Genomic DNA, 27,914 nt, shown 5'->3' with positions numbered 1-27,914 from the left:
AGTTTCAAATGTTACACACACACACACACACACACACACACAACAAGGACCTTGTGTTACCACGTGATATTGATTGCCAGATTTAAGCATTGTGAACATTATCACACATTTTTATAGGGCTGAAAGAGGAACGAGATGGCAGGTATATGGAAGGCAAAGCTGGTGGATCCAAGCACAGCAAACTCAAGCAGTATTGTATTGTTTTACCTTTGCTACTATTGAAGGCCTATTCATAGCGGTTAGATCTTTCACCGTCACCTATCGCACTGCGTACAAGCGTTCATTATGACGCTCATTACAGGAGTCCTTCGATCGGTTTTCTTTTTGTTGCTTCTATAGTTTCGATTTTCTCGGAGTGAAATTACACGCATGGAACGTGTCCCCCCTTCTGTTCAAGTGTGCTCAGAATGAGTCAGTCAGTGTTCCCGCGTGCCCTGCAAGGGCAGACAGGGAGTCATTGTGCAGATTTCCATCCCACCAGCCCCACACAAAAAGGCAGCTGATTGCGAAGAGCCTCCTGATTGCTGTAATTGCCCATCCTGAGCCGGCAGCTGGGAGAGCAATCAGAGATTGGATTCATCAGCCACGGGAGAATAGGACAGAAATAATAATTGGGATAATAACACGCCGCAAAAGAAGACAGCCTTTTAAACCTAATTGGCGTCAGAGGTTCTTCTGGGAGGAGGGTTCGGTGGCGTTTTAGAGGGTGCTGAAAGCCAGTCAGCACTGAGGCTTAGCTAGGCGTCAGTAATACATAATTTAATGGGTTTTACTTTGTTGTCCACATAAGGCGTCGCAATTTGTCTGTTTCTAGGGGAGAGAGGAGCACTGAAAGGCACATTCGTTGAAATGTGTGTCACTAGGTAGTTTATTTGTAGTTCTGCGAATACTGTACAGGACCTTCTGTAAGAACATGACGCATGGAAAACACAGTATTGCATTATGCATACTCAAGGATGAGACATTCTTTCCAGGAGCTGCTCGCTGTCAAAATAAATATAAGACAAAAGAGTCCTTGGCAATCAATCATCAAGGTATACTTCCAGTAAATTGCATTACACATCGCAGGCCCCATTGCCAAGACACGACTTATTCTACTGAATACTATTGCGTTCTGGAAAGTTCAGGTGAATGGGGCTAATCACAAAGTCATATGACTGGTATGTTATTGAACTCTCTTTGTAGTGTTCAAGTCTGAACTTGAATCCATGTTTAATGCACCAAAACCCCAAATCTATTTTAGGGAATAAAACTTTGTTAGTACCAAACTAAATACAAATAAAGTTACACAATAAATCGGTCCTAGCCATCTTTACAGTCAGTTAATACTGGTAAGTATTTATATTTATTAAAATGTACAATTACAAAACAAAGAAAAACACAAATAAAAAAAACAGCATTGAAATGTTTGTCAATTTGTCACATAAAAGTAGAAAAAAAATACAAAACAAACAAAAAAAACCTTTGAGCTGTACATTGCATCTTCTTTTTCCATATTTATATATCAAAACTATACACAAATCTACATTACTGCAGCCAGAGAGAATCACTCAGTTTATTTGGTACTATTGCATGTTGTAGTTGGTGGATGGTATTCATCATAGTCTAATCTTGGTAACTTAGTTTCCTAATATATTATTAGGAAATACTGCTGTGCTAAGAAAACTATTTCCCTCACAGTGAAATTGCCCATTGACAAGGAGAACTAAAACTCACTTTACACAAAATTCAGAGGCGTTAAAAACTGGGAACCACTAACCACAATGCAAGGGTCTAACAGCAGACAGCAAAAACTATCTGGAATTGCTTTAGACAGCTATACTCTGTGTACCAGCACTGACAATCAAACAGTACAGGACTTTGTACAAGATACTGGAATACTGTTATGTGCTTATCTGGCCCCTGGAATAACTCATTTTGGGTAGGTCTAAATATATACTCTATAAAGCCCCAATATATAATTCAGTATTATTTTGCCTAACTCTCCCTCTTTGTAAGTTAGTCTGTTAAAATCTGCTAGCATTGGTTCGTTACTTGTTGGTGGTGTTTGTAATGTTTTACAAACACCACCTGTCTACGCATTCTTTTCGTAACAACTGGTAGTTTTAGCAGAACAAAAATAAAAGCTAGACAAATAACTTATTTTTAAATAATTGTTTTAAAATAGGTCATTTCCTTGCAAAACAACAAAAAAAATTAAATAAACAAAAAATAAAACAAGAACGTGGTGAAGACTTGCTTCATTGGTTGAAGTTTAAGTATATTCCCTTCAAAAGAGCTTCTTTGTTCTGCCAGTTTTCTTATGATCGCTTGAGGAGCCTGCCAGTGCAATCCTCAATTGCGCTCATTACCGCATGCAGCTTTGCTGTCTAATGAGGAGCTGTGAATGCCCTCGGGAGCTTGGTTGGAGCTTTCCTACAGTTTCAATGCACAGGGCTTCTCCACACCGACGAGTCATTTTGGTAAAGGGTGTGCCAGGCATTCCAAGAAACGTCTGGTATGGGATTCCACTGCATATCACTAGAGAGTTAGACTAAGAAGCAGTCGGTAGAGCAGCAACCATGAGCTTCAGCCATGCGTCTTGCAAGATGTGAAGTCTCTGTGTTTGGATTCTTATTGCTGGTGCAGTGCATCCTTGTTGTAGTGGAACATCCAGTGCAATTATATCATGCATTTCTGAATGACTAGTGACAGCCTCCCGTGATGATTTGTTTAGGTTCTTCATTGCATTTTTATTGGGAGGGGGCTGGATTTTATACACAGGAAAGCTGGGAAACCTCAGAGCAGTCTGTCGGAGGCTGGCCGTAGCTTAATAATCCATTCGCCACTGGGGTTGTTGTTGTACAAGTCTAAAAGGTGAGTGTTGGGATCCAAGCAGTGCTCACCTGTGTTAACATGTTAAAATATGGTTAAAGACTCGTGGCAACATTGAAGCATGTCCAAGCTTCTGTGTGAGCATATACACCATGAAGACGAGATCTGGGTCTGGCCACGACATGGAGCATGACTACAGTTTGTGATCAATGTAACCACCTTAAAAATGACGACTATTAAAAGCAGTAACTAGAACTCGGCAATTGTATCAAATCATATGGATTATCAACATTTTATTTTCACATTTGAATTTCAAATCGCAGGTATTGCTGGTTTATAAAGAAATCTTGAGAGTCAGTACTTACCAATATTACCACCGACTTCATAAATGGCATAGTCAGGGTTCGCTGTGGAGCCATTGCTGCAAAAAAAAAAAAAAAAAAAAAAAGGGGGGAGGTTTTGTTTAGTCATTTTTACAATTTCAAATAAAAGGCATGGAATTAGTGTTGTAGTCTTAGCTAGAAGTAGGAGCCGTCTAGAAGGGCAGAATATTCTTTCAAGATTTCATAAACAAGTCCACAAGGACCTTTACAGACCTCAAAGCTCACACAAGATTAACGCAATTACTGTTAACATGTGTTTTAAGAGACAGGTAAATCATTTTGAAACGGCTTGCTTAGAAACACATACGGACCACCGAGCAGATGGCTGAGGTTAGCCGGTTATTAACTCTCGTCTATTGTTTTAGAAAATTGTCAGTGGATTCCTACCGCTTGACGACGCTGTTCCCCATGCTGCGCAGGTTCAAGTGAAACTGAGCCAGCGCGTCCCCTGCTCTGGACTCAGTGTCCAACCAAACCTCCATAGAATCACTTAGTAAATGAGCCGTCTGGATTTTAACTGTCCTGTATGGCTGCAAGAGAACCAAACATTCACTCATTAATGAACCGACTTAAACTAAGGCTTATTATCGCTTACCATTCCCTAAAAAAGCACGCATGTACAAACCCTATACTATATATAGACCTCTTCTCAAAGTTAGAATGTGTAATACTAAAAATAAAACTAAAATTACGACAAATATTTCGACTAGAAGTCTAGAAAACTTAATAACCTTCAATAATAATAAAAATGTTTTTATCAGGACTGCAGAATATACAGAGGCAGGCTATTTGGACTCCTATTCCATCGCAGTTTAACTCATTCCAGGTTTTACGAGCTTGATTAGCCCCGGTATGCAGGTAACAAGCTCAGGTGTGTCTTATTAAGATCATAGTAAAACCAGGAATGGATCAAACTGCTATGCAACAGGATTCTTATTTCCATCCCTGCAACCCCATTACATAGAATGCAGATGTGACTGGAGGTCTTACCTCTGGCGGGTTCTTCTCTGTCTTTTCGCTTTGCATCTTCCTCAGGAGGTTCTTTATCCGCCTGTCGTAGAACTGGTACCTGCGGCTGCTGTTTTCATTCAGCTTTCTCACCTGGACCATCAGGAAATTGGGGATCTGCAACAGGAGAAGCCATAGCTTTATAGACAGGACCCCGCTAGATCCTAGCGCATATCATTACAATGTGTACCACAGTGGTCTGTCTATCATTTATAATATATTCATCCAAATCTTTCAAATGTCCGGAACAAGTCTCCAGATTATCTACAGCAGGGAGATTAGAATATATTGCCTCTTCATATTAAAAAAAAAAAAATAATAATTATAATTATAATCTCATCTCCAAAGAAACCTGCCGCTGCTGCTGCCAGCACCGATTGTGAAATCCGATTTTATTTGATGTAAATCTGCGATATGTGATTGTCAGACGCTTCAAATGGAGCTAATTGAAACCGACACCCACTTGGAGATACAATATAACTCTAACAGACAGTGCCAGCCCATGGAGTAACACTAAGCAAGCCGTTACAATACGGCCATTTACAGTAAATAAATGGCTCATGCAGTTACACTAAGGTATTTTATTTAATAAATACACATCTGCCTACATACAAAAAGAGGAAGAAAATGAAAATGAAAAGCAGCAGCTGTTTGGTTGCACTCTCTCTCTCTCTCGTGTAGTTTCTAAGGCTGTCTGGCTCCTTAACTAAACGTACCGTCCAGAGCAGGTCCTGGTATTGGATGAGGAGCCTCATGACGTCTGCCGCCCGCTCTGCCTGCTCCTTCTCGTCCCCCTCGGCAGGCTTGCTGGGGGGTATGCCCTTGTGCATGAAGAGGTTGGGCGCCATGATCGTGGACACGTTCCACAGGCTCATGCGGTTCTTGTTCTCTCGAGACACCACTTTTTCCAGGTACTCCAGCAGGGCCTGTGGAGGGCAAGGCAATGAGGGACCTCCTGAATTCACATACTTTACATCACAGAGACCATTCAGCACGGTTATTTAGTAAATGGAGAACACGTGATCTAGGGCCACGGTCATCAATGTGGCACAAATAGAACAAGAAACAACTTTTTTTTTATCATTTATTTATTTTTTTTATTTCAAATGCTTGTGCTTCTTTCAATACTGCAAACTGACCTGGTTAGACAGGAATTGTTTCATCAGCTACTGTAAAACCCCCAGTAATTATGCCATGGATATGGTGTCACAGCTATGACAGTCCCAGATTTAAACATGCCCTATACCCTCAGTAAGAAGATCCCAGTACCTTTAGGGTGCTCCTGTTTGGCTCAGGCAGAAGAAGCACAAGCAGGTTCAGGACATGAAGCCTCTGCTGCAAGTCTTGAATATCTAGAAACACAAAATAAAAGAGGGCCCACGTTAGGGTACAGCGGAATGGAATTGGCAGATCATGTAACCAACAGCAAAGGTACCAGAATGCAGCACTTCCTTTATAGCACTGGATCTGAAACATCATGGATTAACAAAAAAAAAAAAAAAAGCATGAAGAACTAAAAAGATTTTCTGCACAATAAAAGGTGGACTTGTAATAGAGCATGGGATGGAAACAAGACTGCATAGCGGTTTGATCTGGTTTTACAAAGAGTTTACTAAGACACACCTGAGCCTCTAACCTACACACTGTGGCTAATCAAGCTCATATTAAAACTCGAATGGGAGAAACTGCTAACAACAGGAGCCTTGTTTCCATCCCTGTAGCATCAATAAAGCTAGTAAGCTGCATTTTAAGCCTTGGGGGTTAGGGTTAGGGTTAGGGTTAGGGTTAGGGGAGTGCTTACCCTGCACTGTGTTGAAGGTGTGGAGGTGCTCAGGGGTGAGCAGGGGGTTAGGGTTAATGAGTGGTCTGTGGAAGGGGAGTGCTTACCCTGCACTGTGTTGAAGGTGTGGAGGTGCTCAGGGGTGAGCAGGGGGGCTGGTAGCTCACGGATGAACTTCTTGAGTAACGCTGCCACGTCGTTGGGATTCACCTCCTCCCAGCTAAACAGCCCGGGATAGAAGTTGGTCTCCAGCTTTTGTTGCAGGTTCTGTAGATATAGAGCAATCATATTTAGTACAGCAGAAGAGAGAGAGAGAGAGAGAGAGAGAGAGAGAGAGAGAGAGAAAATGGGGTGGCTGCTGACTGTCTTGTGAAACACAACCACAGCGTTCGAGAGTTTGTCTTAATTTTCAAAAAACCTTCACTTGGAATACATGCCCCATTTCAGATGATCAACCAAACATACGGTATAATGGTGATATTCACAAAGTTCTCCAAAGTGTCATTAGCAATGTTTTTATTTTTTTCTTAATAGAGAAAATCAGCAGCGAGGGTCACAAAAGTAGAAATAAACACCGGTAAGAACACCTAGGAGACCTTGAATTAAATCCCAAGGATGTTTGTTTAAAGTGTTGTAATTCCAATGACAGTGCTAGTGGCTGAGTAAAGGGCTGTGATACACCCCGACCCCCTGGTGTAAACCCCCAGACAATCCCAGACTACCTTGATCCTGGACTGGGACCCGGGGATACGGAGAATCCCCTCCGAATCCAGGCCTTTCTTTTCCAGGAAGGAGAACATCTGAAAGAGAAAAAAAAGACCCAGTTAGCTTTTAACATCAGAGAAGCTGGATGCTGTAGTTTTAGAAGGGTTATCAGCATCTGTTGCATATGAGCATTTCCGAACAGGTGTCATTTTCCAACCTGGCCATGAACCCTGTCATAATGGGAACCTTGTCATGCAGGTTAAACAAAGTTCTCAAAATAGAGGCACATGTACTGTAGCTCACTTACCGCCTGCAAGATAAGAGGGACAGTGGTGGTGGGCTTGATCTTCTGGTCATTCTCCACTAGAGTGGCCAAGGGGACTCCGAACAGACAGCTCTCTGTGGGAAACACACATGGGTCTCTATTATTATAACTACATATTATAGTTTGAATGCATCTTATTAGAGCTAAGTATGTTATGGATGAATTGCCTACAGTATACGACTGTATCTCTGGTAAACGTGACATATATAACAGAAATACAGGGGCAATGTTCTGCTGCTCTGTGCAGCTGGAAATGCCTGTTCCCGTGTCTCTCAGCTCCATGTTCGAATGCAGGACAGCGTGCTTGCTCACCGTGGAGTTTCCTCTTGCCGAGCTTGTGTCTCTTGAGCTCCACCTCCAGGATGTCGCAGAGCGCGGTCATGTCGATGAGGGCGAGCTGCCGCACCTTCTTCATGTCCTGGGCAGACAGGTCCCCGATCCTCGTCACCCCCAGCCTGCACTGCGCAGAGATCAGCTTCTGGAAGGGGAGAGGAGAGGGCAGCAGAGTTCAGGACTGAGCAAGGGGCTTGCTGTATTCTTCCAGTCTCTATCAAACCGAGGAGGAAATCTCTTCTCTTTTTGCTAGTTAGCGAAATCTCTGCTTTACTCTATCTAGAGCAAGGGTGTCCAATTATGGTGTTGGAGGGCCATTCCACTCCAGGTTTAACAATTAAAATGAGATAATTAACTACTTCAGGGTCTGGATGGAGGTTTAATTGGTCCAATTAAACAGTTTAGAATAGGGTTGGAACAAAGACCAGGACTGGAAAGGCCAACTCTGGCCCCCCTGATGTAGATTAACAGCTCTTTTATCTGAAAAAGCTTTGCTTGTACACTCACCGGTAAAGTGCCATCATCCTTCCTCCTCCTGGAGTTCCTGCTCTGCAGTTTCGTCTGTTTCTGCAGGATGGCAGCCTGATCAGAGTAAGCAACATCAGTGATGAAGAACTCTCTCCCGCAGCCTGGTGACGAGAAACGATAAACACTTTTGGAAATGTGCTTCCCCGAAATCAGCCAGCTTTAGAAAACCACAATGAAAACTGTCAACTGGCAAGACTACGCTATCCAGCAGAACCATCACACTGTACGTACTGTCTAGGGGACTTCTGGTCTGACTGTCCCGCCCTGAATCTTTGGTTTCCATTAGAGCCTTCTGAAAATAAAATAAAATAATAAAAAGTTAAAATAGAATAAAACAAAAAAATGGTATTGCACTTTTTATTACCAATTCTCTTTTTAGTAGAATTCCAGCGAAAATAAGAAATACAGTACAGTACACACACATATACACACACACTCATCAGGATCAGCCCCTTTGAGGGTTTCTGTGAAATACATCTTAATAAAGCTTTTATAAGCAGACTGCTAAAGAACAGCCTAGAACAGTTTTTATGAATATTAAAAAACTCTTCAAATATGAGTTAGAGCTTAAAGAAAAAAGGGCTCCTGATTGCAAAATAAAATTAAAACTAAAAGAAACAGACCTTGTCCCATCTGTTTCCCATCTTGAGAAGAGTTGAGAACTATGTGAATAAACTTCTTAAACTCTGTTTTGACGAGACACAGGTATTTAAACTCTTCTGCAAGGTGGGGCTTGCACTCGGGATCATCACCTAAACACATACTAATTTCTGTCACTCCCAGCTGTGAAATGAAACTGATAGCAGCTTCAAATGACTAATGTCCTTTTACATTTTTATGATTATCCTTCTCAGTCTGGAGACCGGAAAACAAAACATAGCTGTGAAAGACATTATTTGTTGCGGAGGCAATTTCAAATGAAAAATGTTCAGGGCACTGAACAAAAGAACCTAGGAGGGTAAGAGGTTTGCAATTACTCAGAGTAGTTCTTATTGCAATTACTCAAATGTTTTTTTTTTTTATGGTTTTGTTTTTGATAAGTCTGTGTTCCAGTGCTTTCACTGCGAGTTCAGGAGATGCTCTTCAGTTCATTTATGAGTTCACTCAGTGTTCTTGTTCTTTTTTGTTTAAATCATCTCATACAGGGCACTGTTGAATAATAATATATGTGTCTGCCTATGATTTATAGCTGCTGATAAATAAATAAAGTCCTCACCCCACCCCATCACACCACACTAGACTTTTTTACTCTTGTCGGCTCATGATTCTCTCCGATTCTCCTTCTATCCATGGTGCTAAAAAAACTAGTTGTTTCACAGGGAGATTGCTCCATCTGCTGGCTATATGCAGGTACACACACACTAGATACAACAGATAAACAGGAATTATATGTAGACTGGATTGCATTGCAGTGCAGAAATGCATTGGATTGTAGACTGTAGATGGAACCAGGAACGAGAGGAGATTGAGTCTGACAGACTGGTTTCATGGGGCAAATGGAAACATGGCATAATGGTGCTGGCTAGAACCAGTTCTGAAGCCATGCAGGCTTTCCCACAAAACTCTACCAATGTATACGGACTTGAACAAGGCTACTGTCGAAAAGAACCCTACATTCACCTGTGGCGATAGCGTCCTGAGCTGCTGTTTAGCTCACTGTCAGTGACTACCTGTTGACTCCCCATTGCAAATCCAAGGGGTCGCCCAGTTGTTGTTGTCCAGCACGAAATACAAGCTACTCTTCAGAAAGGGAAGCTCCCCTTTTTACCTTGGGATTGTCGGCTCTGAATATGTCCCTGACGTCTCGGACGGGCTGCTTGTTCTTCTTGCGGACAGAGCAAGTGTAGGTGTCCAGGCGGCGCTGGACGGCGGCAGCTTGTGTCCGGGTGAGAGTGGACAGCAGACCCACGTTGTCCACGTCCTCCGAGTCTTCGCTGATCAGCGTGGACAGACCTGCATCCTGGAGCCACTCTTTCTCCTGCTCTCCCTCTGCCACACACAAACAGACATTGTTAATCCAGCAATAACAAGCTTGCATGTATATACCGCTCTTGTTCATTAACTGAAACATCACAAAGGGGTCAGGGGTAGCATTAAGCATCAGTCTATCATACATGCATGAAGTTTTATTATACATGTTCTCGTCTAACTGTGAGTAACCTTGGCAGGGACATTCTTTTGCTCTTTAGTAGAGCAGAAGCTAGATCAGTTGGGCTAATGAAGGTAATCTCCTGGAATATCACCTTCATTGAATTGTCATTCTACAGTATAGCCCACGGCACACAAGCTAACTGATCTATACGGATCATGTCTTTCAACAGCAGAATGGAAGCTGTATCCTAAAGGCAGGTGTCAGTCTTGGCTCTGTGCTGCTGCCTCACCCTCGGGTTGCTTGGCGTCGCCCACACTGCCCTCCTGCTCGGAGTCGCTGCCACTCTGCTGGATGTTCTGCACCTCCTGCCAGAAGTCGTCGACGGACAGGCGGTCCAGGGAGTCCTGGGAGCACAAGCAGTCTGTGGAGAGCCGGTCCGGGGGCTTCGTACAGGGAGCCTGGCTCATCTCGGAGGAGCTCGTATCACTGGGGGGCAGGGGAAAGAGAGAAGGACAGACAATCAACCACATACTGTATTATTAGTGCTGGTACAACTTGTATTCCAATGATCCAAGAATATAAATTATTAAATTATTGTCGACTGGATTGGATTGCGTTGCAAACTGCGTTGGATTGTAGACCGCAGATGGAACCAGAAGCAGATCCATTTTGAAGTTGTAATGAGATGGGATTTTACAGACAAACCCTAACCAGTTCTAATACTACGCAAGCTTCCACACAAAACACAACCAATATAGCCTACCTTAATCCAAACCTGAACAAGGCGAACAGCTAGTGCCAGACAGAACCCTAAACTCATGTTAAACACCTGCTAATGTTTACTCAACAGAAATGAATCAGTGTTAGGATTACGGTAAGGATATGCTCCCCAGATTGGAGGAAATAAAGAAGGCCTCAAAGTTGTGTGTTTTATCCTAAAATGCCACAACCCTGACATCCACTGTATTTGGCACTTGCCACATTATACCCTCTAGTCTAGAGTATGAACACCACACAAACGTTGTCTCAGCACTTCGGTATTTTTGACACACACCCACACAAGACTGAAAAGCACGCACAGAATTCTGACATCATAAGTTTGTTTTAACCTGCCCTGTCATAACAGGATTAATACTGCAGGACAGCATGGGTGCTATACTGCAGTTCTGCTGGGTTTGAAAAAGTGTCTTAAGCGTACACTGCCTGTTAATATTAAGCAGAGGGGCAGAGCCTCGCTGAATCAACGCACCTGTAATCAGTTATTACTGGACAACACCTGTAATGGAACTTTATTGAGAAAATCATAGAATACAGCTTTATAAAAAATATATCATTCAGAGCATATACAACCCTGCAAACTGAAGTCAGTGTCTCAAGCAGTCTCGTGTAGTTTGCCACAAAGGTTTTAATCTTTTCTTATGCAAACTTATTATACAGAATAGATTACCGCTGTAGATAGACAATGAAGCCAAGATCGCAAGATGGTTTACACTGATGAAAGCACTAGGCAAAAAGTGTATTAAAAAAAATAAATAAATAAAATATGTATTTCGTGTTGTTGAAGACAATTAGTGGACAGTAATGACAAAGGTCATATACTGACACAGCAACGATAATACAAACCACTAAAACCTGCACTAACTACAGCAAACGGTTGCCTGCCAATAACCTCCAAAGCAGATCCTGACTAAGCAGCCATCTGTCTTAAAGATCTACAAATACATTTTGAATTATTTACTCCAGTGAACTAAAAAACATGGACTGGTAACATTTTTGCTTTAGACCATAGACTGTCAAAAGGTTATTTTATTTACTCAGGCAATAAGATCAGATAACCAAATTTCGCAGCAATCACCAACATAAAACACGCATTATTAAGGATAATTAAGAACAACAGGCAAAGCAGAGGAGCCAGCAGGTACCTTAAGGCCGGCAGGCAGAGCGCTTTCTTGCGGTGCTGAGATAAGAAGTGGTTAGGCTGGATTTGAGGTCGCGGGATGCGGGTTGCTGTAAAGTTCCAGGAGGAAGGCAACCTGCCCACAAATCCTTCATTGCCCCCCATATTGGCCGGTCTGTTTTTCATTAAAAACAAAAAATCCCCAGTCCAAACCTTTGGCAGGCTCACGACATAAGGAAGCAGCGTTTCCTTCAGTGTGCCTTCAAGAGAACTATTCTGTCCTGTGATAGAATTAAACCACACCTGCTTAAGAGCCTTAACTGATTACCATAGGTCACCTCCCACCTGAAATGCCTGACTCAAATAACTTAAAAATAAAGGAAGATTAGAGAGAAAGACAACCAGCTTCCACACACAATGAAAACCTGCAACTTGAAGGGCAAGAACACACCTTAAACTCATGCATTTTATTAAGAATGACTTATCTACCCAGAGAAAATGTAAGTAAACCTGCGAATTGCAGACTAATGCACAGAAAAAGGTTTGATTCTGTACAAGACATATTATACTGAAGCCACAGTTCAAAATAAATCTAGTCACTGTGAAATAAACCCTGTGAAGCTGCGTTCCATGTAGACAGAAATCACTTCCATGACAATATGTTCCTTGCCTATAAAGCTGCCTAGCTCCTCTAGTACAAAGCCTAATTGACACCTTGCTAAGCAGTGTCTCAATGTGTGTTAATACCTCGCAGGTGCATCCAACTTAAACAGCAGCTTGAAGAACAGAAGAAGAATTAGAAAAATAATACATTAAGATAACTGGGATACTTCAGAATGGTTTCAAGCGACTCTGTAGATCCTCAACATTGCATCTTTGTACATCAGCAAGAGTATTTCCATTTGTTATCCAGGAACTACCCAATACAAAGTGTGCTGTTGGAAGACACCATGCTCGCCTTTGCACTTCCATAAAGTAGAAGATCAGTGTTTAAAAAACAACATCCCAATAACCAGTACAGGGCTTGCCGGAGTCAAGCTCCAGGAAGGGAGTTCCATATACCAGGTTTCCTAGAAGAGTTGATGGGAACAAGCTGGTAATTTATGATGAGAAACTGTCTTTGCTGGCTGAGCATCAGGTATGTTCTTTCTGTTTAATTAAACACACACACACAAATATACACATAATAAATTACATGTGTTCCTCCAAGGCAGACTAAGGCAGTCAGCCCAACATATATTTAACAACATCCTCATACTCTCCAGTTTGTGAACGCTTGGTTTCCCTGTTAGAAGGTTACGATAACAAAGGCTGCAGCCCGAGATTGCAGAGACGGGATGTTTTGCAAGACGAACAGGCTTTTCTTCATTATTTAACACTTAACTCACTCTCTGTCTGGCAAAACAAAGCCCTCCTTCAAGGTGCAATACACCTGGCAGGATCGAACACAGCATGAGATCATTTATAGGCAATGGGAGCCCATATAGTCACTTTTTAAAAGTAAAAGCACAGAGAGGTCTGCTATAGAAGGGTGAGGTATGGTAAATGCATTGCATAACCATGGAAAAACTGTATACTTTAAATACTGTACTGTGATAAACTTGTTCAGTTTAATTTAAGACCTAAAAATAATTACAGTCATCAATGAAACGATAGACTTAATTTGAGGTGGTTTATTTCATTTGAAGCTTGAATAGAGTATTTGAAAAAGCTTTTAAGTCTCAGCTTCAGAACACACATAATGCTTCACTTTTGAAACACACTGCACCACTCACTTTAGCCCCAATTAGTCACCTCCTACACAGATGTCAAAAATGCAAAATAAATAATGGATTTAATATAGCCTATGGGAAGCCAAGAAACAAAATGTGAACAAGCGCATGATCTGAGTTTGCATTGCGCTGGCACTGTGATTGAACATGAAGACATGCAGAGCCTGACGGTGAATCAGAACAGAAGAACTCGCATTCAACACAGTCTGATCTGGGGTTATGAAACCCTCGGAATGCAATGATAAGCAGCTACTAAAAATAAAGCTGGAACAGCAACTAGAAACATTTCCGTTTACCTGCTCAGGTGATCCAACATGCCCACAGGCTAAAGCACATTATCCGGAATAACCAAATAACCTTAGTATTTCAGCAGAACATGGTTCATTTGAAATGCCACTGGCATAGACGCGAGCATGAAAACTTCTATACAAGATCAGTAGCTTACCCCCTTCCCTCTCTCCCTTCCTTCCCTATCAATACCTTACAGTACATGGCAAGTCGACACAATCAAAACAAATCTTTAAAAAATGTTAAAGACTTAACATTTAGCTTAATCTAAGCTGAATACAATTGAGACTTGCATAAAAGTTCTAAAAAAAAAAAATGCAATTGCGATTCCAGTATGTTAATACCATTATATAATTACCTATAGATATTTCCCTTGCAGAATTAGTAACAGAGAACTGTGTTCCTGTACCAGCAAAATGGCAACACAAGGGGACTTGATATGCCCTGTGGTACAGCAATGGGTTACAAGTGTGTATGCTTCATACAACAGTGTTGCCATGAAATAAAAAAATGTTACCCCTGGGGTACCATTCTCCCAACGACTCCTATCATTGTAGCTATCATTGCGCTTGGCATTGCTGTTGTGCCACAGCTGCACTGAAGACAATGCTATCGCGTATAGGCCTATATATATATTGTTAAAGTACTTGTGTGTTGGTAATCTCTTCTCTCAGTAAGTAGCATAACATGTTCTGTACTGACCGGATTGAAAAGGGTTTTAATAAACTGTACAAGTATTCATCCTAATTAGTTCCTTGTTGTCATTGTTCGGATTTCTTAAAATGGACAAGGCAGGTGTTTCACTGCTGAAATCAGGCCAGTGGATTTCCTGTGTGTTCCCCAGCTGAGAATCAAGAGGAAATTCAACACGTTTATTTTAAACCATCTTTTACATAGTGCCAAAAAAAAAAAAAAAAAAAAAAAAATCTGTAAGGAACAACAGGACGCCCACGACAGACTTCCAATGTGTCCTGCATTGTTAAGTTTAAACTTCTCACAGAGCGTTTGGAAGACATATTTTTTCATAGACTTAAAAAAAATATACATATGTAAGCTAATGTGAGCCTTCATGAAGTTAGAACAAATGAGGTTAATACTCATTTTTTTTGTATCATTTTGTTGAGCTTAATTTCGAAGTCGACTGTTATAAAGTTTTAAATTAGCCCGATGGAGATTTTAGTGTGGTCTTTTGATTACTCACTGCCTCCACCTGCTGGTACACTTGCTAGTTTTAGTTTATTCTCACGTTAGTTTAAATCAATATATACACGAAACAAGACGTCAGGGTTTCTTGTGCAGTATTTGTAAAGCTGTGCCTCAAGGACTGTAGCTGTGTCTTATAATAGACATTTAAGAACACCCATCACAATTCCTGCTACCCCCTTCCCACTTCAGACTAATGTAAAACTCCTTTTATTTTATTTTCCCAAAATAAGTGAACATTCTAAAACGTAATACAGAAATAATACATGTGACGGCATACAACTTAAAATGAACACACACACACACACACACACACACACCTTGTGTTAAAAGAGAAACATGAATAAATGTTCTTGAAAACACATTCTGTGGTAATTTAACACAAATACAGTATAACCTTAAACCTGATGGTTTCCCACAGCCCTGCTGAAAAACCATCAGGTTTACACCAAGTTGATCCTTCACACAATACATTTTACTGTCGACTCAAATCACTACAGAATTAAACAGGGAAAGGGACTATAAAGTCAAAGACGATTCCAAAAGCAGCTTTGACAAGCTTCGAACCCCTAGGTAATAGCCTGCCTTTACTTGAATAAAGGAACAAAGCTTACCTGTCTGGATGTTTTGCAGGTTTACGAGGGGACATGAACTCTCCCTTGTGCAGCTTTACTTCTCCCCTGTCTCAGCAGACCAGAAAGGAGAGCTGCCTGCCCACAGCAAGCTGTTTCCCTGTAATCCTCTAAACACATAAACACATGACACCCTGCAAGGACAGCAGCACTGGCACGGTACTCTGCTACATCCTCAGGAAGGACGGCCGAGGTCCGGTGGGGGGGGGGGCTGCACTTTTGGCTCAAGTGTGTTGTCCATTCCCAATTCTAACAGCATCTGTCCTGTACTGTTCAGTTTAGCAGTTGCATGCTCCCTTATAAAAGTTTGCCACAGTAAAGGTGCACAGTAATTTTGCACTTTTCTCATGCATTAAATTATGCATTTACCATAATTTACCTTGAGCTGCCATGATTTCTTGCAGGAACACACAAATATTCAAATATTAATATTCAAATGTGGCGGTGAGAATTTGTGTTAAGGTGAAGAGATATACAGTACATAATGCATTATTTACATACTGAACAGTATGAACACACGCAGTATTATATCCTTATGATAATTTCCCTCTGTATTGGGCTATGTCTGACTAGTCTATAGAGCTACAGTAGAAAGTGAATTTAGAGGTTGGATTAATGGTCACTGTATGGTACAAAGAGAGACCCCAACCAGTCCAGACTGATAGGTCTTACCAATCACCTTTCTCTCTCTCAGCTGAAGTAAGTAAACTCTCCTTAGAGATTAGCTGCGACAGACTGAAGCTTGCACGTCCAGGTACTCTCAATTTACAGTGCAATGCATCTTACAGAAATACCTTGGCGGCAGCAGCAGCAGTGTACGCAAGTCAGGAAGCAACGGGATAATGTGATTTTTTTTTTTTTTTTTTTTGCAATCCTCAAAACAGGAGGCCCTGGGTGGCACATGTCTGTGGATTCACCCAGGACAGTCCAGACCTGCTGCCCATCAAGATTTGCACCATTCACTGCTTTCGTATTGACCTCTCAGTCTCTCTTGGCTTCCATCCACCTCGGAGCTCTATCGCTGATTAACCATTCTTATCCCAATCATCCCGCTCCACTCACCTGCAAGAGGGACACCTCTAAAGCAGCGAGTTCCTGTTTCTTTGGACAGTTACTTTGCTTAACAGATTTGTTTTCTGAACTACTCCGAACAATGCCACTGATGCACTTCACTAATTTGACTGCATTCCTTCTATTTTCTAAGTGAGGCTGGCTGTGTTTTTCTTGAGTGAAGTTTTTCAAGAAGAAGGACCCCCGTGACAGAGCACAGGCGAGCGTGTTTGATCAGAGATTATTGTGGATTGTATGCTGTCCGACTGAGCAGGTGGTGCATCCCTTACTGTCACGCAGCACAGCGTGTGGCCTGCTGCTGACGCTCTGCAGCCTGACTAGTGAAAAAGCAGATCTCCTTACCAAACAGGAGGAATAAAGGCCAGGTGCAGAGATTAGATATGACGGCAGGCCCTGGCTTTAAACCCGCCTCCCATACACTTCTGTAGCTGTGGATTTAGCCTTTGTGATAGCAGACTCAGCTAAGGGCTTCTGCAGTGCAGCCTAATCAGCAACAAAGTTATCTTGTCAGCTGGAAGTGACTGTGGTCAGATCAAGACTGTGGTGCACGTTTCGCTGACAATTCAGCCTGGCAAGAGCAAAACAATGGCTGGCTGGTGACGATTACATAATTATCCCAATCAATCACTCTCCAGGCACTGTCATACTGCACACTGAAACCGATAAAAGATTCAAGTTCACTGTTCAAACACCCCCAATATCAACGTCACAGCAGACAAACATCATGCAAGTATGATAACTGATAAGTAAAGACTGCCAGCACCAATCTAGAGACAATTGGGGAAGTTAACTGTGTTTACACACTGTCAACTACTGCAGTGAAACTATGAGTATATCGACATACCAAATGAACGCGTGAAAGTGAGCGCCTCATCGAACCTCATCACCAAACGCTTTATTCAAAATTAAAACCTTGACTTTCAGAAATGCGACCCCACCGTACTATACAAAACATATTCACTGGTACAGTGCGGCCATCTGGTGTTTCCCTGTATAATAATAATAATAATAATAATAATAATAATAATAATAATAATAATAATAATAAATAAATAAATAAATAAATAAATAAATAAATAAATAAAACTCGCTATCAATTTGCCAAAAGATTAAATCGTATACTTGGTAACCGCTTACTAACATTCCAGCACTGAGCTGGGTATTGGAGGTATGTGTTGTTGTTTTTCTGCCGCTTGGTAAAACTATGATTGTGGTCCATTAAGATGTTAAATAGTGTTTTTTGTGGGACTTTTTAATGACCCGCTTCAGTCAAACTTCATAACGGATGTAAGAATGTTTAAATGAGCTCTGTACATCATAACCAGCCAATATCAAATGGAAACGCTCTGTCACTTGGGCTGTACTGTAGTGACTGCTGCGAAACTTCACAATGCATCACATCCAGCACACACTTTACCAGTCCCAACTCTCCCGCAACTCATGCTTTACTTCAGCACATTATTCATTATTTAACGGTGTTTCTCCACCACTAAATCTGAATATGGATACAAAAAAAAATCAGTTAAGTACAATACAGAAAAGAAATAGGGAAACATGTCACAGAGCAGCTGTAAGCAGAGTCTTTGTCTATAAAAATTATTGCAAAAAAGGCGGCCATAGCAACAGGTGCAACCTCCCTTAGCAACCAATACCCCGCATGAGATCTTTACAATAATGATGGTGCATACTTTGCAAGACTATACTGAACCAAATGCACAACACAATCAAATACCTTCAAGTTTTCCAAATAAAGCATACATTATTACATCTTAAATTATTAAAAAAATAAATAAATAAAGGAGCATAGAATCAACAAGTACCTTTTAAGTTCAGAGTCCAACCAAGTCATACAGGGAAGTTGTTGACAGGACAGGCTGTCAACGGGAAAAAAAAAACTTGCTATACTCTCCTGTGGCGTTTAGCTTCCTAAATGCGAGCTGTCCGGGTGAAGAATTGACCATAACAACCGCACAAAGCCTGGCTGACGTCACTCCCTTCGTGTGTTTCAAAGTGCTGGATCTGCAAGAGGAGGGCGGAGCCTGCAGCCGTTTAAAGGGATTGTCCTCCAAAAAACACCGTAACCAACCCACGGGAAATCGAAATGCTTCGTGCCAGCGTATACTGGGTTTTACATATCGTGTGTGTGTGTGTGTGTGCTGTATCTATTTTCTGTATCCAATCTGAGATTGCATTTCCTCTTGTAACAAGCTGATAGAATTCACCAGTGGGTCCATAAAACATACCTTTAAAACCTGGGGACCACATCAAACATGCGTGGCGACGATGACATCATTTGACCATATTTACAGTCGGTATTTTAGCATTGGTGGGTTTACAAAACAAACTCAATAAGTCCTTAGCAGTCCTGAAGTTGTAAGACATGGTTATAAAGAGACATACTAATGGTTTATCTGTGGCTTGAAGAGAGACGTACATACTGAAAACAAAACGTGTAGAGGTCCAGTCATGTGCTGTTGTATAGTCTTTCATTTGCAGGCTCTTTAAGAGGCTCCGCATGAACAGCAGCCACACCTTTATGTAACTCACACAATGCCTGTTATTCAGCGCAGTGCATCCTGGTGCTATTTTTACACTGCCTGATAACAATACCTGGAGCTGCGTTAAAGCACATTCTCTCAGTATGAAAAGCAGAAGTCAGGATCCTTCTGCGCCAGCTGAAACAACGAGGGGATAGCCCTGCAGCTCTGATTTCCGAATGTAAACAAGAATAGATTAAAACAGTATCCTTTGAATGTAGGCATTTATTCCCAGCACCAAACACACGGAGTATGCATTAATTAATGAACAAACAGCAACGGGAGTCTGAGATATTGTTATATACAGTAAAGCTAAGTGCAATACACATGCAAATACAAATAGGGCATTGCAATGGTCCTGTGTTGTATTATAAGCCAATAGTTTAAACATTTTAGATTTAAATATTATCTAAATATGTACTTAGAATTGGAGTAATGCTGCATTATATTTTTGTAGGGCTAAAGTTGTGAAAGTATCTGCATAATGATTTTTTTATTTATTGTATGTTTATTATAATATGTGTATTTTATTGTATGCAACACTGTGATATTACTATAGCATTTAGAAGTTGCAGATTCTACATAGGAACTTTTTTTTTCCCGAGACCTGATTTGTGTCACCCGAGCTTATTTTGTAAACGGGACTTTAAAACAAAAATGGCGGCGGCCACGGCGAGTAAGGTTTTCCCGTTTCGAGATAGCCGAGCGGTCCCAGACCCGGTTCTGGAACTCAGCCCGCAGTGTTTACATCCCTCGCCGGTCCCGATCGTCATCGACAATGGTTCGTTCCAGACCCGGGCTGGCTGGGGCTGCGGCGGCGACAGGTTTGCCGAGCCCAGTCTCATATTCAAGTCGGTGGCGGCGCGGAGTCGAGGCGCAGCCCGCAGCGAGACCCAAATCGGAAACGATATCCCCAACCTGGAGCCGCTCCGCTGGCTGCTCAAGAGCCAGTTCGACAGGAACGTGGTGGTCAATTTCGAGATTCAAGAGCTCATGCTCGATTACGTATTTATGCACTTGGGAATCAGCACAGAGGTACGCAACACATTAATCCGAATGTGTTACTAACACATATTAATAAACAGCTTTGTAAGGTAATTGTTGTACGTCTCGCGTTTGCACTACGTACGTTTCTTTCCACTACACGTTCTTTTTAAATGTTTGCAAAATATTAGTGATTGAACAAGCCTTTTTTTTAGACTGTGGTACTCGTATTATCATTGATAACTAATCTTTTTGGAGTTTAATGTTACCTGTCGAGTTAACATCCATGCTGCTTCTCCGCTCCTCCTGTACTCGGGGCGGGTATTTTGTGCAATGGACCTGGACTGAACACTAGAAACACTTGCAATATATAGCACACACTTGGACAGCCGTTCACATGACTGATTCATTCATTATGCAAATGCAATACCTGGCGTGTTATGATGCACTACTGTCTATATAAAGGGCATCTCCCTGTTGCCAGTCCGCATCACCAGCTTGCTTTTGAATGTGTTTTTTTTCTAACAACAGAACCACATTACTATCGCTTTCCTCAGGGCTGTGTGGAGCACCCAGTGGTTTTAACAGAGTCGCCCTGCAACCCGCTGCACAGCCGTCAGATGATGTCAGAGCTCCTGTTCGAGTGCTACCGAGTGCCCAGAGTGTCCTATGGGGTGGACAGCTTGTACAGTTACTACCACAACACCACCATGAGGGGGCTGGACCCTCCATCCACTGGACTGATCATCTCTTCCGGGTATCACTGCTCACACGTACTGCCTGTTTTAAATGGAAGGTAAGTCTCATCTCTCGTCAGTGCTTCTATCTTTTTGTCATGTCATTGTTTTATTTCATTACCGCTAAAAGGCTTTTCTTCAGCAAGATTAATTGGGGTGTCACAGTAATAAGGGTTGGGGTTGGGGGTTCATATATTTCCACTGATCCTAAGGGCATATGATTGAAAACAAAAAATCTAACCTGGAAGTGCTATACAATGCAGGGCTGGAAAGAAGACCCCCATGGCATAGCACTTTGATCCGTTTCTGGTTTGACTATGAGTTTAATAAGACACACCTAAGCTTGTTACCTATACACCAGCCTTGCGTAGTCTGTTCCATTGAACCAAATGGCATTGAGCCTGAAAGCAGCCAGAAACAAGGCAGCAGTTGTCGGTTAAAATGAAAACTTGCGATTTCACTGTGAATCAGCAATGCAGACGGGCACGGCAGTGTCTTCAGTGAAACAAGACTGGCTCTGGGTTTTCCTGCAGGCTGGACGCCAGGAACTGCAAGCGCATCAACGTGGGGGGCAGCCACTCGGCTGCATACCTGCAGAGGCTTCTGCAGCTGAAATACCCAGGACACCTGGCAGCCATCACACTGAGCCGCATGGAGGAGACTCTGCACCAGCACTGCTACATCGCACAGGACTACCAGCAGGGTGAGCAACTGCCTTCCCCTTCGCCTTCTCCGTCTGCTTCCCCCAAGAATATGCTTTGATCTGGAAAGAGTGCATCAGCGTGCCTAGGTTAAGTAGCACTACAGGTGACCAAAGTAATTACAATATTTGTTGCCCGTTTCGTTGTTTTTGGTAAATTCGTTTATAGAAATAATGGCTGGCTGGAAGACAATTTTGAGCTTCATCAAGTTTAGAGCTCAGCTGCTTATATTTGCTTGATTAAGTTTAGGTGTGACTAATCAAGTTTGCAGTACACCTGTAAATATGTTACAGTCTTATAGTTAGAATCTGTAGCCATGAAAGGCTTTTTCTTGTTGCATTACCTCGCTGCCACACTAGAGGGACTCTGTCCTTCAGTACAGTGGAAAAGATATTTGACTGCATACTGTAAATCAATGACTTGGATTAAAAGATTCAGGTTTTTGGGTATCACAAAGTTGCCTGAATATTTAAGTGAGATTTGTTTTCTTGTTTTGTGAGGTCTTGGGTTACTGTTTTGCTTTGTTTACGCATCAGTGTTTTCTTTTGGGGTCCCACATGATAGTCCTGTATGCCTCACATTTTTGCAGGTGGGGTCCTAATCACCTGCTGCACAGGGAGCAAACCTACAGTGTGAAAATAAGAGACTTGCATGAAAGCTTGACCCCTTTTGCATTGGGAGCAATGTGATCTGCTTCTGTGTTAAACGTAGAATTGTCAAAGCTCCTCTAATTGCTGTTGCTGCCCCCTAGATCTGGATCAATGGCGCTGCGGGGAGTTCTATGAGAAGGAGGTTCACCGGCTGCAGCTTCCCTTCTCCCAGAAGCTCCTGAGCAGCACGCTGAGTGCCGAGGAGCGGCTGGAGAGACGGTCACAGCAGCTGCGCCGCCTGCAGGAGCTGAACGCGCGGCGCAGGGAGGAGAAGCTGCAGCTCGACCAGGAGCGACTCGAGAGACTGCTCAGTGTGCAGGTAACAGACATGCAGACAAGCGCAGCTCTCCTCTGAGAATCAGAGTGCTTATAACACAGCGAGCCCCATTAACGTTCATCAGAGTGCTTATAACACAGCGAACGTTATTCACAAAGCATGAGTTAATAAAAGTATAATTTGATATAAGTTTTATATTTGTAAAATTTGGCTAGACTGTTGTTGGTTTCTTTAACCACTGGCAATAAAAGTGAATATCACTATTATTTGTATTCACAACGGACTAAAAACATAAATAACATGAACCCTTTCAGTCCTGTTTTAGCACTATTTGAAGTAGTGATGGGACTTTGGAGACCCATTTACCAAAATACATGTAAAAGAAAATGTTTTGTCCTGTTCTCATGTATACACATGCCTGTGTTCCGTGTGTGGAGTTCCCAGTACTGCGTAGCGTTCTCCTGCGGTAGCCCTGAGCCTGTCTGTCTCTCTCTCTGTCTCTTCAGGAGCTGCTGGAGGATGGGCTGCTGGAGCAGTTCCACAAGGCTCTGGTGGAGCTCAACATGGACTCTGCGGAGGAGCTGCTGTCCTACATCAACAAGCTGAGCCTGGCTGTGGAGCAGAGCAAGCACAAGATCCTGCAGGCAGAGGGCAGCGTGGAGGTGGAGGTGGTGGACATCAAGCCCGAGGTGGGGCTCCACGTGGAGCTTTGTGTGCCGGATCAGGGGGGGCTTCTTGTCATCTGCATCATGGGGGACCACTCCTGGTCTTTGTTCCAACCCTGTTCTAAATGGTTAACCAATTAAACCTCCATCCAGACTCTGAAGTAGTTCATTGTATAACTGTACCTGTTAAACCTGGAGTGGAATGGACCTCCAGGACTGTGATTCATCTAATTGTCCTAATATTTAATGTCCTACCTGTTTAATATCCTATGATGTGCCTTTTCTTTTGGTCTCTATTTCCACTATAACTATTCCAGCAAATAGTGGCTTCTGCAAAGACTCCTCTTTGTTTGCGCAGGGGTAGGCAGCTCTGGTGTGTAAAACACTCAAGAACAGTAACCAGCTGAAGAAACTCTTCCAGTCCATATCCAGTAAATACTGTTTCCAATGAGACAGACACCTGTGTATCGGACACATTTTATACTAATCTGTCACCAGATGGCGCTCAATACGTTAGTCATTTTTTCTAAGGCATACACATTTTTTTTTTATAAAATATGAACCAATCGAAAGAATAATAATGATTAGCTTTTCTCTCGCTGGTTCCATTACAGAGTGAAGTACATAGCCTCCGTTCAGACAGCATTGGATGTTTATGGCTGTTGCCCAAGAGCACAGTATACCACAAATAAGGCCTCCATGGTTACCCCTAAATGATTAATGTGGCATCTTGAGCCTGATCTCCTAATATAACTGGTGAGCTGCACGTTGCCATGTTCCATGCACCTTTAATTATTGGTACATATTTACTCTTCAGCTTTCCATCACGCTTGCTCATTTGTTTTTGAACATTTTTATTTTTTTTGGATTAGCCACTTAAGGGAATCCATGCAACTGTGCAGACCACATCTTTGTAAAACTTTGAAACCTTCATTGTAAATATACAACACACCTGATTAAATATCAACAGCTTTCTGAATTTCAGTCTCATTTTCAAACAGTCTAAAATCGTTAACAATCCAGTAATCTGTCAATCCAATCAGTGCAAAATAAGTGATTTAGCGAGTACTGCTGTGATTGCCTTTGGCTGCCCAGGAGGTTCACAACACGCTGGCTCTCCCCCTGTCTCGGCTGAAGGTAATGCTGTAGCGTGTAGTACTGCATGTAATCCTGTTCTGCTTTTTCAAACCTACCTAGTTCTGTAGACGGTCAGCTTGATATATACTGAGGAAAGGTTTCTCTGTTGCAGACCCCCGATCTGGAGCAGACCCTGGATGAGTCTGAGCTGGAGCCAGAGTTCAGCGAGGACCATACCGAAGTGGAGAAGCCAGCCAATCCTGTGCAGGTACACCCGGCTGCTGGAAGTCAGGGGGCCAGTCCTCCAGCACTTGCTTGTCTTCCCAGTAAATAAAAAGAAGGCATGTTTAAACAGCGATGCTGTTCAGAGTCCCCCACTGTTTAGATTCATTGAATAGACCCTGGAGTCTATGAAGCACTGACACCAGCTCCCATGTGCCCTCTTGTTTCAGCCCATGTTCAACCTGGCAGAGTATCACCAGCTGTTCCTGGGCACGGAGAGGCTGCGGGCTCCCGAGATCATATTCCAGCCCTCGATGATCGGAGAGGAGCAGGCTGGCATAGTGGAGACTGTGCAGTATGTGCTGGACAGGTACAGCGCCCCTCCACCACACAGATGCTGTACTGAATAAAGGTTCTCACATCCAGTGAAGTGCTGCTTTCCTACAGTGCTGCGGAACTTTTTGAGTTCAAAATTGCCAGTATGCAATATTGCCAGTATCCTTCCTATTGATTTCAATATTAGGGCTCTGTCACAGTCTTTGTTTCTATACTTTAGGCTTCTCTTAGTCATTTTAAACCAGGGTGGTGGCTGTTCTTTAGCAATCCTGCTAAACCTTTATGAAAACCTTGCTAGCTTTAAAATTTCCCAGTACCACAAGTATAGAGCCGCTGTGCTCTGTGCAATAGGAAGATATGCTTGAGATGGATGCTTATACTGGCTTCTGTTGCCGTAGCTCTGCAACGTGACGTTTCGAAATATCTGTCTCTGCTGAAGGTCCCAGTAAATAAATCACCAGTGACAGGCTGTGTTATATTTAATGTTCTGGATCATTTATTAATCAGTCCTGTTTTCGGAGTCAGTTAAATTTAATGTCATAAGGCCAATCAATCTATAACTGCCGTTCATTTTATTAATGTGGTTTTCAGTGTAATTGGTTTGTTCTTGTGCTGGGTGTATAAAGTCATAGGACAGCTGGCACTGTAGCGGTGTAGAATACTGTACCAGCCTGTGACAGAGTTGGCAGCAGAAGACCTTGTCTCGGTTGTTAATTTTATGAAGTGATGGGAAGAATGTGGAAACTCCCACAGGAGCTAGGTTGGGTACGATGGACCTTCTCTTTTAACATGACATTGGCCTTGCAGTTACCGTACATTGGGGTGTAATGCAGTGCTTATACTGTGACATTCCAATTGTTGCCCCACTGTCTTGCAGGTACCCAAAGGAGCAGCAGGGGGCGCTGGTTCAGAATGTGCTGCTGACCGGGGGGAACCTGATGTACCCGGGTACGAGGGAGAGACTTGAGAGGGAGCTGCTGGCGATCAGACCCTTCCAGTCCCACTTTCAGGTACAGCTAAACACTGCGCAGACGAAGGCACTAGCCCAAACCCGTGTCTGCTTCCGACTTTCTTCAAGGTTTTAGTATACCTAATCAGCAGCTCTTTGATTTGCTTGCTCTGCATAAGTTCCCCTGTGTTGGATTTAATGGTTCCAAAGAACCTGTCGATGCTGTCTATGTTTAATTCATTGGAGTCTGCGTTGGACTTTCAGACTCATTTCTCTCCCCTGGCTCGTTCTGCTAGGTAAGGATGGCCTCCAATCCGGTGCTGGATGCCTGGTACGGCGCCCGAGATTGGGCTGTGATGTGTACTGACCAAGAGGAAGGCTGGATCACAAGGAGCGACTACGAGGAGAAAGGGGGAGAGTATTTAAAAGAGCACTGCGCGTCAAACACATTCGTCCCCATGAGCATCGCCAAACAGACTCCTAAAGCTCCAGAGCCAGCATCAGCACCAGTACCAGCTCCCGTTGCTCCCAGCACTCCCATCACAGGCTGAATCGCTCGCTGCAGATTAAGTACTGGCTTCTGTAAGGGCTCCACCAGTACGAGTGGGCGCTGGGACAGCAGTGGCACACTGGAACAGTTCACAGACGCTTTACATTTGGACTAGTCTATATGGTATCTAAACTGATGTCATATCCAGTCACGCTGTGTGCTAAACCTGATGTGGTAATTAGCATGCAGGAAACTTTGCAGCTTGAGGAAAGTTTAAAGCTGTTGCTTGGTTCTGAACTATGTAGAAAACAAGACTTGAGCCATGAGAGAGCTAGAGAGTTTTTTTTTAAATTATTATTCTAATAATATTTTTTTTATCCAAGCCTTGTATATACAAATATAAAAGGGGATCAACAGATTTGAGTCATAGTCTGTGTGTACTTACTTCAACCAAAGACTACCGATTCTCTTTTTTGTCTCTGCAAGCCCATTAACAGTCTTGAATGGGCTGCTTGACCTCTAAATCAAACAGGTGGACAGCCCCATTCAAAGAGATCATCCTTATTCATTGAAATTGGTAGAATAACCCCCAATCTCTTCTACTTTGAAATACACCTGCATACGGAAGCCAGTATTTTATTCACCCTGTTGTCAAAAACGCACCCAAACATGCAGTGCAGTCAATGCTCACAGTGGGGTGCATGTAATCCTGTGTGTGTAATGTGAAAACACAAAGATACTGCAAGCTGTTTATACATACATACAACAAGGCTCCCATTGCATTAGTACACCAGCACTTAGTACACCAGAAACCTGTTTTTATACGGTACAGTAATATGTCAGGTAGGAAAGTCACACTTCAAGCTTAAATTGCCTGATGCTAAATTTAACTTCCAATTCAATTCCAAAAAAAAACCGCTCAACCCGACCTAACACGGACGTCATAAACCAGCGGTTGTTGAAAATCTAAACCCAGTCCCAACGTGTGAGAAACACATTGAGAATTTCCGATTTCTTTTTTTTTTTTTCCCCACCTGCCTCAGTTGAATGTCTCCATGTGCTGCGCGGTGCTTTAGAGGCGGATGTGAAAATGAATTATTCCAGGCAGCTGCAATGCAGAGGCCTGTCGGAAGAGCTTTTTCAAGCTGCAGTACTTGAATATCGTGTTTATGGTAAAAGATAACTGCAGTAAGAAGTGCCGCTCTGAAGACAGAAACAGCAAGAACAGGAACGCAGCGCACAGTGAATATTCAAAAAAAAAAAACCTGCATCCGCTTAGACTGCAGAGGAGGAATACCAGGGGAAACGAGCGAGCGTGGAAATAAAAAAGAAATGGAGCTGGAAAGAAAAAGAGCTGCTGCTTGAACCGGAGTCAATTATTAATGTATTTTACACTCATGCAGGTTTGAGCACAGCTGTTCAATACATATTGTATGTATATAAGTATATGTATTTATT

General features: G+C 42.5%; 2 protein-coding genes across 6 annotated transcripts; one reads left to right on the top strand and one right to left on the bottom strand.

Moving 5' to 3' along the window:
* Nucleotides 1-1,311: 1,311 nt before the first annotated feature.
* On the bottom strand, nucleotides 1,312-20,705 carry LOC117429832 (rho GTPase-activating protein 40-like). 5 transcript variants are annotated; one of them, XM_059003760.1, is made up of 15 exons: nucleotides 20,622-20,705; nucleotides 10,258-10,454; nucleotides 9,645-9,865; nucleotides 8,108-8,168; nucleotides 7,856-7,977; nucleotides 7,328-7,493; nucleotides 6,998-7,089; nucleotides 6,708-6,785; nucleotides 6,093-6,252; nucleotides 5,475-5,557; nucleotides 4,922-5,131; nucleotides 4,188-4,322; nucleotides 3,585-3,727; nucleotides 3,180-3,235; nucleotides 1,312-2,885 (listed from the first exon to the last, which is right to left on the bottom strand). In XM_059003760.1, the coding sequence occupies exons 2-15, from the start codon at nucleotides 10,433-10,435 to the stop codon at nucleotides 2,779-2,781; spliced, it is 1,812 nt and encodes a 603-aa protein (XP_058859743.1). In that variant the 5' UTR covers nucleotides 10,436-10,454; nucleotides 20,622-20,705; the 3' UTR covers nucleotides 1,312-2,778. The 5 variants fall into 5 exon arrangements, with proteins under 5 accessions (XP_058859743.1, XP_058859742.1, XP_034763803.2 ...); XM_059003759.1 differs by lacking the exon at nucleotides 20,622-20,705 and adding an exon at nucleotides 18,652-19,338; XM_034907912.2 differs by lacking the exon at nucleotides 20,622-20,705 and adding an exon at nucleotides 15,743-15,827.
* Nucleotides 19,861-26,879, top strand: LOC117963954 (actin-related protein 5-like). The gene is made up of 9 exons (XM_034905901.2): nucleotides 19,861-20,403; nucleotides 20,910-21,148; nucleotides 21,623-21,792; nucleotides 22,542-22,759; nucleotides 23,224-23,406; nucleotides 24,632-24,727; nucleotides 24,912-25,051; nucleotides 25,895-26,027; nucleotides 26,263-26,879. The coding sequence occupies exons 1-9, from the start codon at nucleotides 19,873-19,875 to the stop codon at nucleotides 26,515-26,517; spliced, it is 1,965 nt and encodes a 654-aa protein (XP_034761792.2). The 5' UTR covers nucleotides 19,861-19,872; the 3' UTR covers nucleotides 26,518-26,879.
* The last annotated feature ends 1,035 nt before the right edge of the window (nucleotides 26,880-27,914 follow it).

Source organism: Acipenser ruthenus, chromosome 29, assembly GCF_902713425.1.
Source record: "Acipenser ruthenus chromosome 29, fAciRut3.2 maternal haplotype, whole genome shotgun sequence".
Lineage (NCBI taxonomy): Eukaryota > Metazoa > Chordata > Actinopteri > Acipenseriformes > Acipenseridae > Acipenser > Acipenser ruthenus.
The sequence above is the reverse complement of the archived record's forward strand: the minus strand, read 5'-3'. Positions and strand labels throughout refer to the sequence as shown.

Coding starts and splice junctions, on each gene's coding strand:
- LOC117429832 (XM_034049692.3), bottom strand. CDS start 12,051: ATGAAAAACAGACCGGCCAATATGGGGGGCAATGAAGGATTTGTGGGC. Junction 8,169..9,644: donor TCAGAGCCGACAATCCCAAG/GTAAAAAGGGGA, acceptor TTTTATTTTCAG/AAGGCTCTAATGGAAACCAA. Junction 7,090..7,327: donor CGGCAAGAGGAAACTCCACG/GTGAGCAAGCAC, acceptor TGTTTCCCACAG/AGAGCTGTCTGTTCGGAGTC.
- LOC117963954 (XM_034905901.2), top strand. CDS start 19,873: ATGTTTATTATAATATGTGTATTTTATTGTATGCAACACTGTGATATT. Junction 20,404..20,909: donor ACTTGGGAATCAGCACAGAG/GTACGCAACACA, acceptor CGCTTTCCTCAG/GGCTGTGTGGAGCACCCAGT. Junction 21,793..22,541: donor CGCACAGGACTACCAGCAGG/GTGAGCAACTGC, acceptor GCTGCCCCCTAG/ATCTGGATCAATGGCGCTGC.